The sequence below is a fragment of the Heloderma suspectum genome, chromosome 4, assembly GCF_057233095.1.
Source record: "Heloderma suspectum isolate Gila_16-S chromosome 4, 16-S_ref, whole genome shotgun sequence".
Taxonomy (NCBI): Eukaryota; Metazoa; Chordata; class Lepidosauria; order Squamata; family Helodermatidae; genus Heloderma; species Heloderma suspectum.
The window spans coordinates 227,099,720-227,114,786 of record NC_139461.1 but is presented as its reverse complement, the minus strand read 5'-3'; the positions used below and the strand labels follow the sequence as shown (position 1 = coordinate 227,114,786).

The 15,067-nt window shown below is 39.9% G+C and overlaps 1 protein-coding gene across 3 annotated transcripts; it reads left to right on the top strand.

Moving 5' to 3' along the window:
- Window positions 1-33: 33 nt before the first annotated feature.
- On the top strand, window positions 34-14,238 carry BTF3L4 (basic transcription factor 3 like 4). 3 transcript variants are annotated; one of them, XM_084852504.1, is made up of 7 exons: window positions 2,710-2,764; window positions 3,044-3,241; window positions 5,705-5,768; window positions 7,259-7,372; window positions 8,628-8,829; window positions 10,672-10,731; window positions 12,266-14,238. In XM_084852504.1, the coding sequence occupies exons 3-7, from the start codon at window positions 5,715-5,717 to the stop codon at window positions 12,310-12,312; spliced, it is 477 nt and encodes a 158-aa protein (XP_084708630.1). In that variant the 5' UTR covers window positions 2,710-2,764; window positions 3,044-3,241; window positions 5,705-5,714; the 3' UTR covers window positions 12,313-14,238. The 3 variants fall into 3 exon arrangements, with proteins under 3 accessions (XP_084708629.1, XP_084708630.1, XP_084708628.1); XM_084852503.1 differs by lacking the exons at window positions 2,710-2,764; window positions 3,044-3,241 and adding an exon at window positions 34-147; XM_084852502.1 differs by lacking the exon at window positions 3,044-3,241.
- The last annotated feature ends 829 nt before the right edge of the window (window positions 14,239-15,067 follow it).

Below are 15,067 nucleotides of genomic sequence, written 5' to 3'. Positions count from 1 at the left end.
GATGTTATCGGACGGATGTGGGAGGCGCTTCATGGATTTGGGTCCGGGGTAACTTATAAAAAAAGAAAAAGACCCTGCCTCACGCTACTTAGATGAAAAAAAATTGCTTCAAGTGTCTTCCTTCCCCACTGGAAACTTGACCTACAGGTATTTCTAAAAAGCCACTTTTGTTGCCCGAGTAAAATTATTATTTGAGCTGTTCGTTTCATGTACATTTTGAAAGGCAAACTTGCGCAAACTCTGCGCCGATGGCTCGTGAAGGGCAACAATAACACCCGAATAATAGGATCTTATGTAAAGCTGCTATGGTTGAAAAGTGTAATTAAACACACGTATAAACATGCAATTTTATGCGTGTTTACTCGGCTGTGAACTCTCCCTCCGTGTAGTGGGACTGACAATCTATACATGGCTACTCAGAAGCAGAGATGTAAAATTACCGGAAATTTTGAGGCCATGGAAAAAACCGTTTTTTTCCAGGGGGAAAAACTGAAATTTTGGAAAAAATGGAAAAATAAGCAATACTTCTTTTGTAAGCGCTCTTTACAGATCTAAAGTCACTTTGTTGCTTTAAGACAGCCTTCCTCAACTTGGTGCCCTCCAGATAATTGGTCTTCAGCTCCCATCAGCCTGAGGCAGCATAGCCAGTGGTCAGGAATGCTGGGCACTGTAGTCCAAAACACCCCGCCGGCACCAGGTTGAGGAGGGCTGCTTTAAGAACATAAAGTTATTCTGTTCCTAAAGTTATTTTATGCATGACTTAGTTTGCTCATAAAATTATTATATTTTAAAAATTTTAAAAGTAAACTCAGTAAATTTGTAATTATTGTCTGACTAAATTAGAACTACATTACATGACTGCTAGAATATAAAAAATACAGGACTCTATAGATCAAACCCCAAACTGTCAAGAATGCATTTATTAAGAATGCACAGTGGTGACCACTCACATGTCGGGAAACAGCATAAATGTCTATCCGTAAAATATACTTTAGATTGATCTTAATAAGGAATGAAAGAAGTAACTATGCTGGAAATCTTAGAGAGGATTAAAAAAACATTTTCCTCATGGCTTCAGTATTTCTGGACATTCTACATCACTAGTATTTCTATAAAAGTGTTATTACATAGTTTTTAGAAATCATTTTGGAGGGACTAAAAGCTGGGTAACAGTATATAAATACTTTGTCTTAAATTCTGAAAGAAAATATTTTATGATCCATATTGTTCAATTTTTCCAATGTTTTAAAGAAAAAACAAAAACCGTCCTCCAGAAAAAAGAGGAAAAAATTTTTTCCTCTTTTTTCTGGGTTTTTCCAGGCTTTCACATTTCTACTCTGAAGGAAATTTTATTGAGTTCAGTGGGGCTTTATTGTTATTGTTGTTCAGTCATTAAGTCGTGTCTGACTCTTCGTGACCCCATGCACCATAGCACACCTGCACTCTCTCCCGGAGAGTGCTCAAGTCCATATTCATTGCATTCGTGATGCTACCTAGCCATCTCATCCTCTGCCGTCCCCTTCTCCTTTTGCCTTCAGTCTTTCCCAGCATCAGGGTCTTTTTCCAGAGAGTTTTCTCTCTGCATTATGTGGCCAAAATATTTGAGCTTCAGCTTCAGTATCTGTCCTTCCAATGAGCAGTCAGGGTTGATTTCCTTTAGGATTGACTGATTTGACCTCCTTGCAGTCCAGGGGACTCGTAAGAGTCTTCTCCAGCACCACAGTTCGAAAGCATCGATTCTTCGGCGCTCAGCCTTCCTTATAGTCCAGCTCTCACAGCCGTACATTGCTAATGGGAAAACCATAGCTTTGATTATACGGACCGTTGTCGGCAAGGTGATGCCTCTGCTTCTTACTATGCTGTCTAGGTTTGCCATAGCTTTCCTCCCAAGGAGCAAGCGTCTTTAAATTTCATGGCTACAGTCACCATCTGTGGTGATCTTGGAGCCCAAGAAAAGAAAATCTGTCACTGCTTCCATTTCTTCCCCTTCTATATGCCAGAATAGTGGGACTTACTCCCAGGTAATTGGATATAGGACTGCAGTTTTAGAGAGTGAAGGGGGAGGGTGGAAGAAGAGGTAAGAAAATAATTCTTGAAGGGCTAGCCTCAGAAGTCAATCTTCAATCTCATTCTCATCAACGAAATAGGTTATCGCAAGGCTAGACGAACTGGTGCTTTCCAGCAGTTTTTTATTACGCCTTCCATAATCTCTGACGATTTCCCGTGCTGGCCGGGGCTGATGGGAGTCGTAAACCAAAACATCTGGAGGACAGCAGGTTGTCCCCTCTCCCTCCTACCCTTATAGCGTACAAAACAACCTGGGAAAAATCCAAAAGCGCACAGAAAACCTGCCCTTTCCTACAACATGCCACAGACAGATAAATATTTTTCCCACGCCAAATCGGTGAACAGCTCGCGTGTCCTATAAAACAGCTATTGCTGCGCGCCGCTCCTCCGGAAGACCACAGCTCCCAGCATACGTTGCTTTAAACATCCTCTCTTCCCTTTCTCCGCCCGTCTATCCTACTACACTGCATCGGCTGAGGCTTCTAGTTTTATTGTCTAGGTAGGGAAAACGGAGAGGATGAAGGTGGCCCCCGCCCGTATTATGCAGACGAGTCGCGTTTTTCTTCCAATCGGAGGAGAGGGGCGGGGCAACGATCCCGTGGTCCGAGGCCTCCTTTCTCTGGCCCCTCTCTTTCCCCCACCGAGCCGCCATCTTGTTCTTGCCGCGTGTTGCCTTCGGAAGGTTCGTCGGACTGAGGTGAAAACTTCCTGGTTGACCCCCTGTTACCCTTGCGCCCCTCATGACTCCCACATAGATCGAAATTGCGGTTCCTACCCTTCGCGCGCGCGCGGAGCGCCATAGGCGCTGGGAGGGGCTGCTGCTGCTGGGCCGAGAAGCAAGTGGGGGGGGGCGGCAGCGGAGGAGGAGAGTGGGCCTGGCCACTAGTCGCCCACGGGAATGCTTATTATGGGTTGCTTGTATACTTAAAAGCTGTGGGGCCCTTGGCCATAGCACCCCCTTTATTCCCTTCCTCAGGGTTGGCTCGCGTGGGCCCTTCTTGTATTCAGGCTCCTTTCCGCAGCGGAACCAGGCTAGCGAGGAGTGCTGTGGTTCTTCTGCAAGCTCCTCCTCTTTCCTAAAGCACACAGCGGGGACGCTTCTGCCTGTAAGGACAAATACTCCTTCAGGACCTTGCTTTCCTGGGACCCACCTCATTCTTCTCCTTCTCTAGAGGTGAATAATGTTGCGGAGGGGTTCCCTTCCTTCAGGGTTGGATATTGAGGGAGCTTTCCTACTCGGCGGTAGAGGGTGTCTCAGTGGGAAATTAAGGGCCTTATTCCCTCTGGAAATGTTCCCATCCCTGCCTCTGGAAGTTGGTAATGTGGGCCTTTCCACCCACTGGGAAATAGACTCCACTCCCCATGTATAGATTTCTCCATTCGGTTGCTATGTTTTAATTTTGGGGAGATGGGTTTTGTCTTTTCCTCAGTGCATGGGTTCCTTTGTATTAAAGTTTGTATGTTGTAAGATTGAATCCTATGTTATGCAGACCTACTATTTGTGGGCTCTCTCATTTTAAAGAGTTGTAACCCACCGTACCTGTAATAAAATAAGGGTCAGCGGAGTTGTAGTATTCCAAAATAAGGAATGTTCCTGTTAGTCTTGAGGTTGAATAATGTAAATCTCCTTTCCCATGACTACTTGATTAACATCCTCTGAATCAGCATTTAGACTTCTCTGATAGTTTGGAATGGAAAGGATCTCATCTGAATGTTTTCTTCCTGTAGAACTGGATTTCCCTGTGTCCCAGTTCTGGCTATTAATTTTATTCTTCGAGGAAGTACTTTTCTGGCTTGTTTCATCCCCTTTTGTAGATGTGCCAAGGGTTCTATTATTCAAGGTTGAAATAAAGTCAATTTCCGTTGTGTCTTACCTTCGTAAATGGAGCTTTTTTTGTACTCTCATACATCATATGGTGAAATCTCGCTATCAAGTCATTGATAAAGGATTTGTGGTTTCTTGTTACTGAGAACATCTTTCTCCTTCAACTCATCAAAGGGAAGCTTGTGGTTCCTGCTGAGTATACAATTAGATGTCATGTTCAACCTACAAGGATTCCAATTCTGCAAAGATTTAAGCTAATTATTAACTCAGAGTTCTGTCTAGTTCCATAACTCGGAGTTCTGTCTAGTTCCATAACTCGGAGTTCTGTCTAGTTTCATTAACGACTGGTTAATGTCATGTCTTAGACTCTAATATGGATGGAATTTAAAAAAATTAAATGGAAGCAATTCTCACCCCGGTGTGAAAACAAACCCAAAATAGTGCTAGGTGCAGAATAGTGCAAATCCAAAATAGTGCTAGGTGCAGAAAAGTTATTTGATTGATGCATCTCTACTGATCATTAATATTTTTCTGCCCCGCTCCTAAACATGAATCTGTGGGATTTAACTCTTAAGTAAGAAGAACCTAACTCTAAAATTTTACGCAAACATTTTCATACATCTCATTTAAGTAGATGAGATGGTTTCCTTGTTTGATTAAGTGTTTGTCTGTAGAGGGTAGACTCATGTATGATATGTACATAGGACAGGCAGAATGAGTATGTATTTTCATTATTCAATTATTTGTGTTTGGGGACAAAAATACATGTTCACAATTACACTCCTATAATACATCATATATATCTTTGTATAGGAGCATGATCCTCTGTGTACAAAAGCATAATGTGTTAATTAGCTTTTACTTGCATGTAAGTATGTTTAGGATTGGGGCTGCTGTGTTTTTTAGGGCTACAATCCTATGCATGCTTACTTGAACCTATTGTAAATATGTTTAGAATTCTGCTGTAAAAGTGAATCTATTATGGTGGATTGAGAATCCCAGGTTCAGATCTCAACTTTGAAACTCACCAAGTAGCTTTGGGTAAGTTACATAGCTCAGTGTGATTCACATCACAGGACTGTTGTGAGGGGTAAAATGCAGCCTAAGCTCCATAGTGGAAGGGCAAGATGCACAGGTAACTAACTTATATCCAGTTCCCCAAATTGTCTTTGTCTCGTATACTGCCAACATTCTGTCATAGTCTACAATGGCTGAGAAATGGTACCTACGTGAAGCTATGCTGATAAATATGTGGGGATATCTAGATGGAGGCAGGCTTAATTCTTACTAGGCTCCATTGCTATGTGACAAAGTAAACAGGCTTTCGTTTGGGACACAGCTGAGAGGGGGCAAAACACTTTTTGCTCCAGAGACTGGGATTGCCCAGTTGGGTCAGGTTTCTCTACTGCCCCCATGTCCCTGAGTGCATGCCTTTGCATTCTCTTGTATGAGTGCATGGCTGCCATTCATTTTCTTAGGCCATGTAGGGCAAAGCAAGTGCTGCAGTTGAGGATGGTGCTGTGGATGCAAAACCAGTTACCAGCAACAGGGATGCGAGTGGGTGATGGGGGTAGAACAGTGCCTCCCCTCCCCTGCTTGAAGACAATCCAGGGTTCGGGAGTGGGAAAAGGCAATATAATTTCAATGCTTTTACCTCCCACAGCCCCCCCTCTCCTGCCAGCATTTGGGTTGCATTTGTAGTAGGGTGCCTGTGTTTCATGTATTAAAATGCATACACTTGGTGTTTTGAAAGGCAGTGAAATACTGAAATTTTGATATGTTGTAAATCTAGCCACTATATTTATCTTTTAGGTAAAACAAGATGAATCAAGAAAAGCTGGCTAAACTTCAGGCTCAGGTCCGAATAGGTGGAAAGGTATGAGTAGTGAATACTGGAATATCATATTTTTCATTTATAATTATTGGATGCATGTAAATAGGACAAAAGATATACATATAGAATGTGTGTGTATATATATTTCCCAAACTTTAGTGTTTTGTTGGACTTCGGTTCCCCCCCCCCCCCACCGTGTCCCTGAGTGCATGCCTTTGTGTTCTCCTGTCCATCCTGATCTGCACATGCAGTTATAGTAACGGTGGCTACATTGTTTTAGGAGGAAATAAGTGCAGGTAGTCTTGTTATTGAGCTATCTTATGGCAAACCATACTCACTAAAAGCAAAGCAGATTTCTCCACAAAAAGACACAGTACAATACTATCCTTCCAATGGCAAGCAAAGACCGCTTCATTTGAGAAGGCCTTTGGCCTGTAAATGGGTCTGTTGGTTTGGATGCTGTTTTTATTCTGTAATTGTTATGTTTTTTTATTGTATTTTAATGTGTTTTGTTGTTTTAGGGAGCAGTCCCATGGCCTCTAGACACTGAGGGGGTATTTCTGGGGATTCCCCACTCCAAGGTCAGAGACAGCATTCTGACCTTGAAGGGAGAGTCAGAAATATGACCCCCCCCCCGAACCCCCTCACAGCTGGTGCGGAAAGAACCGCAACAGCTGCCCTCTGAGGTCAGACAGTTGACCTCAGAGATGAGGAAAGGGGGATGTTTTGGGGGGAGGGGAGGAGAGCAGAGAGGCCAGGATATGAGCTATCCTGAGCCTCTTCCAGCCTCCTTCCTTCCCCTTTCTGAAGTTCCATCGCTAGACAGGCAAAAAATGCAGGGCGGGAGGATGGGGAGGCGAAGATCGTTTTCACCAGTCCTCCTGGTGTATATTGGATGATCGGAAGCCTCTTGTTCAGGGGCTTCTCCTCATTGAGGGTGCAGTCAACAGGATTGCACCCTTATTCTGTTTGTTTCTGTAAGCCTCTTTAAGTGCCATTTTTTGGTAGAAAGGTGGGGTATAACTCAAATAACTTAATACATTAAAATTACCAAATCAGTAGGTCTTGTGGTGCCTAGGCATCTGTTAGTAGCAACTTCATAAAGGCGTAGAGCACATGAGGCAGAAAAGGGATTACCTATCTCCAGCTTAAAGGAGTGGCAGGAGAAACAGAGTTGTCCTTTGCAACTGGTAGTGCATAGGGGTCTGAGCAATTCCACTACTTTTGGCATATGATCATGCACTCTCAATTTGCCTCATTTCTCCCCAGTGGAACCTTGTTAAAGAATGAAATTTCCCTTTCTACCATGATAGCAACAATTGGGATGATGTGGAATGCCTTACTTTGCCTTTTCTTCATCTGACTTTGATACATTGACAAGCATCTGTTGAAATAGCTCTTGCCTAAAAAAAACACCCTCGTGTTGGTATACATTTGTTAGTGCCTCAGGATTGTTTTTGTTTCTGATAAGTTGATGTGATAGATACATTTTTCTTCATCTGGGAGCAATGTGTGTTTTCCTTATTGTACAGGGTACAGCTCGTAGAAAGAAGAAGGTAGTCCACAGAACAGCAACAGCTGATGATAAAAAACTTCAGAGTTCGCTAAAAAAATTGGCAGTAAACAATATTGCTGGCATTGAAGAGGTACATTTATATAAATATTTTCTGTCATATCTGAATACTCTATTCTTTGTCTAATCACAGAAATCATGTGAAATCTTTCATTTTGGTTTACCGAAAGGTGACCTGTGGGCTAGATCAGACCCCCTAAACAATTTTTTCTGGCCCCTTGCATCCTTACTAAATTTTAAATGTCATATGGTTCAGTGTTTGACAGTTTCACAAGTCATGGAGAAATAGAGGAACTTCTGGGAATGCTTAGGTTTATGAATGCTGTATAGAAGATTCTCTGTTATGGGCTTCCTGGAAGCATCTGGAGTATTTGTGGAGAATAATCAGACCATTTTTGCTCAAAACGTTGCATGTGGAAATGCATACATAAAGTTCCTAGGCAGTCTTCCACTCAGGCACTGGCCAAATCCAGGCTTGCTTAGGTTCAGCCATTATAGGGATCCATCCCTTCAATTAGGCAGGTTAAGCAGTTGGTTATAACAGATATGTGGGAAAGTAGAAAAGCTGCTGCAACCCTGCTGAATCATGTTTGGCACTTGGTTGGGTGGTTTAGGCCACTTCCAGAGGAGGACTGTGACACTAATGTGCTCTGTAGAGGTCATGTTGTTCCTCAAAATGTGCTGATGTCCTTTGACAGTGTGGTGTTCTGTGTTTGGATAAGGCAATAAAGGGGCATTAAACAAAGGACAGCCTGGATTGCTGCCTAGGGGAATGTACAAACTGCAGCAATTAAACCAATTTGAAACCAATTTAAAAGGCATGCTTTCTTCAAAAAAGGTTGAGAATGGATCATGGGTCTGCAAATCCTGAGAGTTCTTCGTTAGATTTATGAAAGAGATCTATCAGTTTCCAGATAGTTTTATGGAGATAAAGAACAATGACAGGTTTATAAGAAGTTTATGATTGTATTGTTGATGTGCCTTTTATATTTGTAAGCCTTTGCTTTGAAATCTGATCATTCCTTGTTGATGTTGATCAAAATGTGTCGTATGTAGATCAAAATATTAAGGTATAAAGATTCCTTTTATCTGAGGCTGATGCTTTAGTTATATGTTCATCTGAATTCAGATTGCTTTAAAAATCTTGTGCTCTCAGCTGATGCTAATGTACATAAAATAAAAGTGCACACAGTATATAAAACTCTCATTTTCAAGCCAAGTGAATTGTGTATGCAAGTATTTTTGTTATGGATGTCTTTTTACTTGATAATGCTGTCTCATGTACTAATTAAGATGCATGCCTTTTAATAGATCTATGTTTAAAACAGGTGAATATGATAAAAGATGATGGAACAGTTATTCATTTCAACAATCCCAAGGTCCAGGCTTCACTCTCTGCAAACACATTTGCTATTACTGGTCATGCTGAAGCCAAACCAATCACGGAAATGCTACCTGGCATCTTAAGCCAGCTGGGTGCTGACAGCTTAACAAGTCTCAGAAAGTTAGCTGAACAGTTCCCAAGGCAAGGTAGGTATCCCTGTCTGAGACATCTCCCTGAAGTTTTTGAAATGTATGATTTTAATTTCCATGCTTTTTTAATTAACACAAATATCCTGATAAGTTATAAAGATAAATTTTGCTTAATTGAGATAGCTGTTCTTGTGCCCTAAGCCATCTGCTTTGTAATTTTTTCCTGTTGCATCCCTAATTTCTCTAGCGTTTCTGTAGCATGATTACATTTACTCAGAAGTAAGTCCCACTGTGTTTAATTGACCTTCTTTCCTACATAAGGAACATGAGTTGGAGGGTGCTACTGCAATCCAGTGTGCTTCCCACAGGCAGCTGGTTGGCCAGCATGTGAATAGAATGTTGGACTAGATAGGCCTTTGGTCTGATTCAGCATGGCTCTTCTTATGTTCTTATCTTAATTATGCACAAGACTAGAGCATTTAATTAAAATCAAGCCTTTAATAGTTTGCTTGCTTACTCCCTTACTCCCCTAGTTTTATGAACTCTATAGGTACCTTGCATTGTGCTTTCATTTGTTATATCATTCATGTGGACTTCGCTGCGCCCCAGATTCATAGCTGCAGGCTTATACATAGGGGGAAAATGGGCTTTGAAAATAGCTTTGTGAGCACTAATTAATAAAGTAGCTATATGAGTAAATTTTGGAGTGCCATGAACAGAAGTTGTAACGGAAGGAGTAAATGATCTTTGTGGGTAGCCTTTCCCAACCCGGTGCCCTCCAGATGTTTTGGACTTACATTCTACAAGTCCTAGCCAGCATGGATAACGGTCAGGAATGCTGGGAGTTGTAGTCAAAATGTCTGGGGGGCACCAGGTTGGGGAGGGCTGAGCTTGAGTTTTAGACAATATCTGATTAAGGATTTTATAATAATTGTCAGCATGATTAGAGACTTAGAGTGAAGTCCTAGAGATGTCTACTCAGAAGTAAGTCCCATTGAGCTCAATGGAACTTATTCCTAGATAAGTATGAATCAAATTTCATCCTTGGAAAGCACCACAGTTTTATCTCACACTTCCTCCCAGGATCTCAGGGGGCGAACATGGTTAACCCATTTTATCATTACAACAACCCAATGAGGAAAGCTAGGATGAAAGTTGGAAACTCTGCAGTGATAATTCATTGAGCTTCATATCTTCAAGGGGACTTTGAACCTAACACTGGATCCACTGTAAATCACACTGCCATACTTACTGAAATTTAAATAGGGCTCTGCCTTTTTAAAGTTGTGAAGGCAATTCATTTATCGTTTACACTGGTACAGATCAATGGCCAACAACAGAAGCCATGATCAAACTGTTTTTAAACTATCCTAACAGAAGAATTAAAAAAGAGCAATTTTCACTAACTATATATTAGTGATTCATTTTCTTCTAATGAAAAGTAGTTTTGCTTAAAAGCAAACGTGCATTTTCCTAAATACACTCATTTGAATGGTACTTAATTATATCAGGGAAACTTCCCTCCAAATAAGGGGTTTTTTTGTATTGTAGCCCCAAAGCCCAATCCCAGAACATGCTCTTCTCGTTCAGGATGGGATGCATATAAAAATGTTACATCGTGAAAGCATTGTGGGCAGACTCTTATGTGGAAATGTGTTAAGACCAGGGTGTCATACATAATTGAGTAGATTCTTCCTATTTGATTAAAATGGAAAAAAATATCACAAGGGTTAGGCCATAATTAGTTAATTTTTCACTGTCACTGTCTGCATTAAAAACAATCCAATTTTATTTGACAAGTTGCACTTTTTGTATTGTAAACTAGGTCCTTTTCCTTAGGCATGAATTAAGAGAATTCCGTTTGTTTCATATATCAATTGTTATATATATTCTATCTAGTGTTGGATAGCAAAGTACCAAAATCAGAAGATATTGATGAAGAAGATGATGACGTTCCTGGTAGGATTATTTGTCTTAATTTTAAAATAATTCCACTTTTTTGTGGGTGTTTACTTGACAGGGTGCATTGATGATGCTGACTTTATAATTAGAGAGGCCACTCAGTGGATTGAGCATACACATTACCAGAAAGACGCATCATATGAATAACACAGTGTGCATCCATAATGGAGCATGTAACTGTCAATGTCCCCAATCTAGGGAAGTTTGCGCAGAAGGCTGCATACCTGCTGTGCTTCCAAAGAACACTTTGTACTAAAGACAGCAGTACCTCTCACATGGGGTGAGATCATGGGCACCTCCTTTGTTCACTCTGTTCCCTGTCTTAAGGTTCACTACATCCATAAGGAAACTGCACCGTATAGTGAACTGCTCATGTTCAGCTACATTCCACAGTTGTCTGCTAAAAACATTCCTGTTGCAGCATTGTGTAGAAAACTGTCTTCAGGGAGTAAGTCACAGAATTTATCTGCCAGTAAGTTTAGTTCTAAACTATTGCACTGATGTTTATAACTTAAATGGTAAGATTCTGTGTTAGAATAATATTTTAAGAACAAGCAGGGCCAAGTAGCTGCTGTTAAGTAAAGTAAACAGTAGCTGGGGGGCTACTTATTATTGAATCTTTTGTCTTTCAAAAACTTTTAATCTTGCTAGATACATATATTAATTGGTGATCAAGCTTGAGCCATTTAGCCTCTTTTTTTTAAAGTCACGCATACAGCTGCAGCTAAATTATTTTGCAGTTAAGGTCCAAATATTTTATGTATGGAGGCCATCGTTGGTAAACACTTGAGAGATATTGACAAAATATTGGTTGCGCTTGCTGGCTGCTGTGTAGAGATCTCTTTGTGGAAGCCATAGTTGTAGTCACACTGATGTGATTAGGGCTTCAGTCCTGTACCCTCTTACATTGGAGTAAATCCCACTGAATACAGTGGAACATATTTCCAAGTAAACAAGCACAGGATTGCACTGCAGATCTGTTTTGTAGAATGGCTATTCATAGGCTGGTCCTACGACAGACTTGAGTCTAGGAGCTGCTATATTGTCTGATGGCAGGGATAAAGATGGCATTCACAAAGTGATTGTTCCAGTGCTGACCTGGTGCAATTGTAAGTCAAGTGACATACAGTAAAAATGCTAGCCACTGAGAGACAAAAAAAGATTTTTTTTGTAATTGATTAAAATGTTGAGGTAAAACCTGTATGAATAATTGGTTGAATCCAGTTGTGTGTCGTTGTCCCTTTCCCCTGGAAGTCCTCTGCGTGCCTTCAAAATCTGCTTCAGAGGGCTGAGAAATCCTCCGGAGCAGAGTTTTGGGTAGCACAGAGTGATGTGGGAAGAAGGAGAGAAGAGTCCTGTTGTGCTAGTAGATTTCTGCTAGCGTAACGTTGGATATAACCTTATATACATTATACTGTCTAGGAATTATATTCTTTATACTATAGTCTTCTAGGTAAAAAATATATTTTAATTGTTTCTCTTTGACTCTGCTGTTTAACATTCCAGTATTATATATTTCCATCTTTTTCAGATCTTGTAGAAAACTTCGATGAAGCATCAAAAAATGAAGCTAATTAATTCATTAATAGTTCTGGAAATTGACATGGACTAGATTTAAGAAATCAGCTGTGTGGTTCCAAAGTTTTACAGAAACAGTGAACATTACCCGTTTAATAGTTCAATAATATAAAATATTTTGTATTTTAATTATGCTGCCTGTTCAGCATTTCCTGTCAGTTGATTTTTGCATTTTGCACTTACGCCCAGGATCTATTGTTTCAGTTAAAAAGAAAAAAATAAATAATACATTTTCAGTTCAGATTAAGGGGTGTGTGCATGTGTGTGGATGTATGTATGTGGCTTTTACGTACAGTTGAGAGGAAATTGGAGAACAGATCTGTTCGACTTTCCCTTCTCCCTCTAAAGTAGAAATAAAACAAGTCTTTAACTTGGTTAAAGTAACCTTTCTTATTGCAACCAAACAGTTCTCATAAAATAGTGAACTTGTCCACATTTCATGAACTCCAGATATTGCTTATTAATTAAAGTTTGGGTTTAATTTTCTGTGTTAACAATTGTATTTGCAAATGTACTTCTCTTTCATATTGACAGTGTATATCTGTTGTTTCCCATTGGCCTCTTTTTGATTTTAAATTGTACCAAAGACAGGATATTAACATGCATGTTTATTGCAACTTTTAAAAAACATACTTAAGAGCTTGTTTTTTTCTCTTTAAAGCTCTTATATCATTCACCTTAATACTAAACTTAGGTTGCATTCACATGTTATGGGATAATCTATTTTGTCTTGGATAAAACCACTATCCTGTGAAGTACTGCCTGTTTGGGCTGAGCAAGTGCCATCCCTGCATCTATGCATGTTAACCGCTGCAAGAAGCCAGATGATATGCTTGTTCAGGGTTGCTGGGAAAAGATCACAATATTTATGACTGCGATAAAGATTGGAGGCTAAACTACACAGTGCTAAATCTAATATTTTGTGGTTTCTGCTTGGTACAATTAGCTGTCTTTCAGTTAGATCCCTCTTCAAAGTGCTGAGTGCTGTTTTGACCCTTTTCATCTCAACTAAGCAGTATTCCTTTAACCGGTGGGTATATTTTCCAGTGGTATTGCTCACTTTAATAAGAGGATAGGACTCTCTTCTGCTCAGATTTTCAATAGGAAATAGTGCGTCCTTAAGCACAGTTAGATCATTTTGTGAAAAGATGTAAAATAGTTCTAGTGTTATAATTTAGCTCCTACGAGCATGTGAGCCACTGTTATTTCAGGACACTAGAATCTGGCAGTGTAGTTTGGATGATACAGAGCAAACAAGGAAAGAGCCATAGGTTGTGTTGTTTTTGCACAAACTTTCCAATGAAAGGCTTAACCCATTAATGTTGAGGGTAATATTCCCTTACCTTTATCTGCATCCCACACTTGGGTTTGGTGAAATGGTTAATTTGAAAACAAAGCCCTTCTCTGGTACAGAGGATAGTGGCAGTATCACAGGTACGGTGCATTATTTGCTGAACCTTCTTTCAAAATGCTCAATGTGAAACTCTTCCTAATGGTTCAGCGGTGCTTGATGTAATCTTTTCTGTTCAGCATCATTGTAACCTTTGTCAAGGGCAATCATGGCTTGAGAAAGCCATCTTTCTTATCAGATTACTTTGGCGTACTTATGAGACATATCTGGTTTCTGTGTAGCTATTTACACCCAGCGACTATACAGTTTGAACGTCTCAGCATTCTAGTGACATCAAACTGAACCACAAAAGCAGCGCTTGTAGTGGTTTCTCATCTGGACTGCTCACTTGATTTTATAGATTTGTTTGGTTTTCTTGTTCTATTTTATATAATACATGGATCTTAATAAAATAATTCAAAGGAGGCAATGTTCCCTCTTGTATGTTATCTCCTTTTCACAACAACACTAATAGAGGAACAAAATGTGGATGCAGGTGATGTTTTAATCAGCAATAAACGTATGCTACATTTTTAGGCATTTATTTTATTTCTGCACGCACACAAATGATAGACATACTTCCTTACAATGACCTGGTTTGCATGTAGGGATGACAAATTGTGGGTCTACTCATACATTAACTGTAGGTTGTTTAATTCCTGAATAACCCATAGTGTCAAAACAACCTCTGATTGGGTCAATCGGAGGTTCATTATGGAAAGTGGCATATGATCTGGCAAATTGTGGGTTAATTAATTAACCCACAATTTGCTGCCATTATGTGCAAATGGGCACATAGTCTGTTCTGCCCCATGAGACAGTAAATGAACATTTAGATACCTTTTGGAAGACAACTTTTATTGATTAGTGTGATGAAACTCAAAATTTCCCTGCTTTCTTACAAGTCACATTTTTATTTCATCTGGTTATGATTTAATTAGTGAAAATTTACAATACAAACTTTAATTTTTGTTTAATAAATATGAAATGTAAAAATTCTTCATGCTAGCGAAGGGTGAGCATTTGGAATACATTTAGATTGCTTACTTACAAAATACAAACCCATAAAACTCCAGCTATTCATTTTTCAGTTGCCAATTTATTTGTAATCCTTATTGCCACTTAGGCTGCTTCTTTCAAAACGTAGCTTACATAGTGATCATTACTTTTTACTGTATGCAAAGAACTGTTGACTACTTACTATTTTTTTGCTAAAGTACTCTAGCTTACTGAAAATCATTAAACTGGTAATAACTGAAGGCATGAACTATTAAGGCTCTTGTGATATTGCCCAGTCCTCTCTTGGTATTTGTCTGGGACCAACAGCCTCCTGGAGCAAACCATCAAACCATGCATTTCACCTCT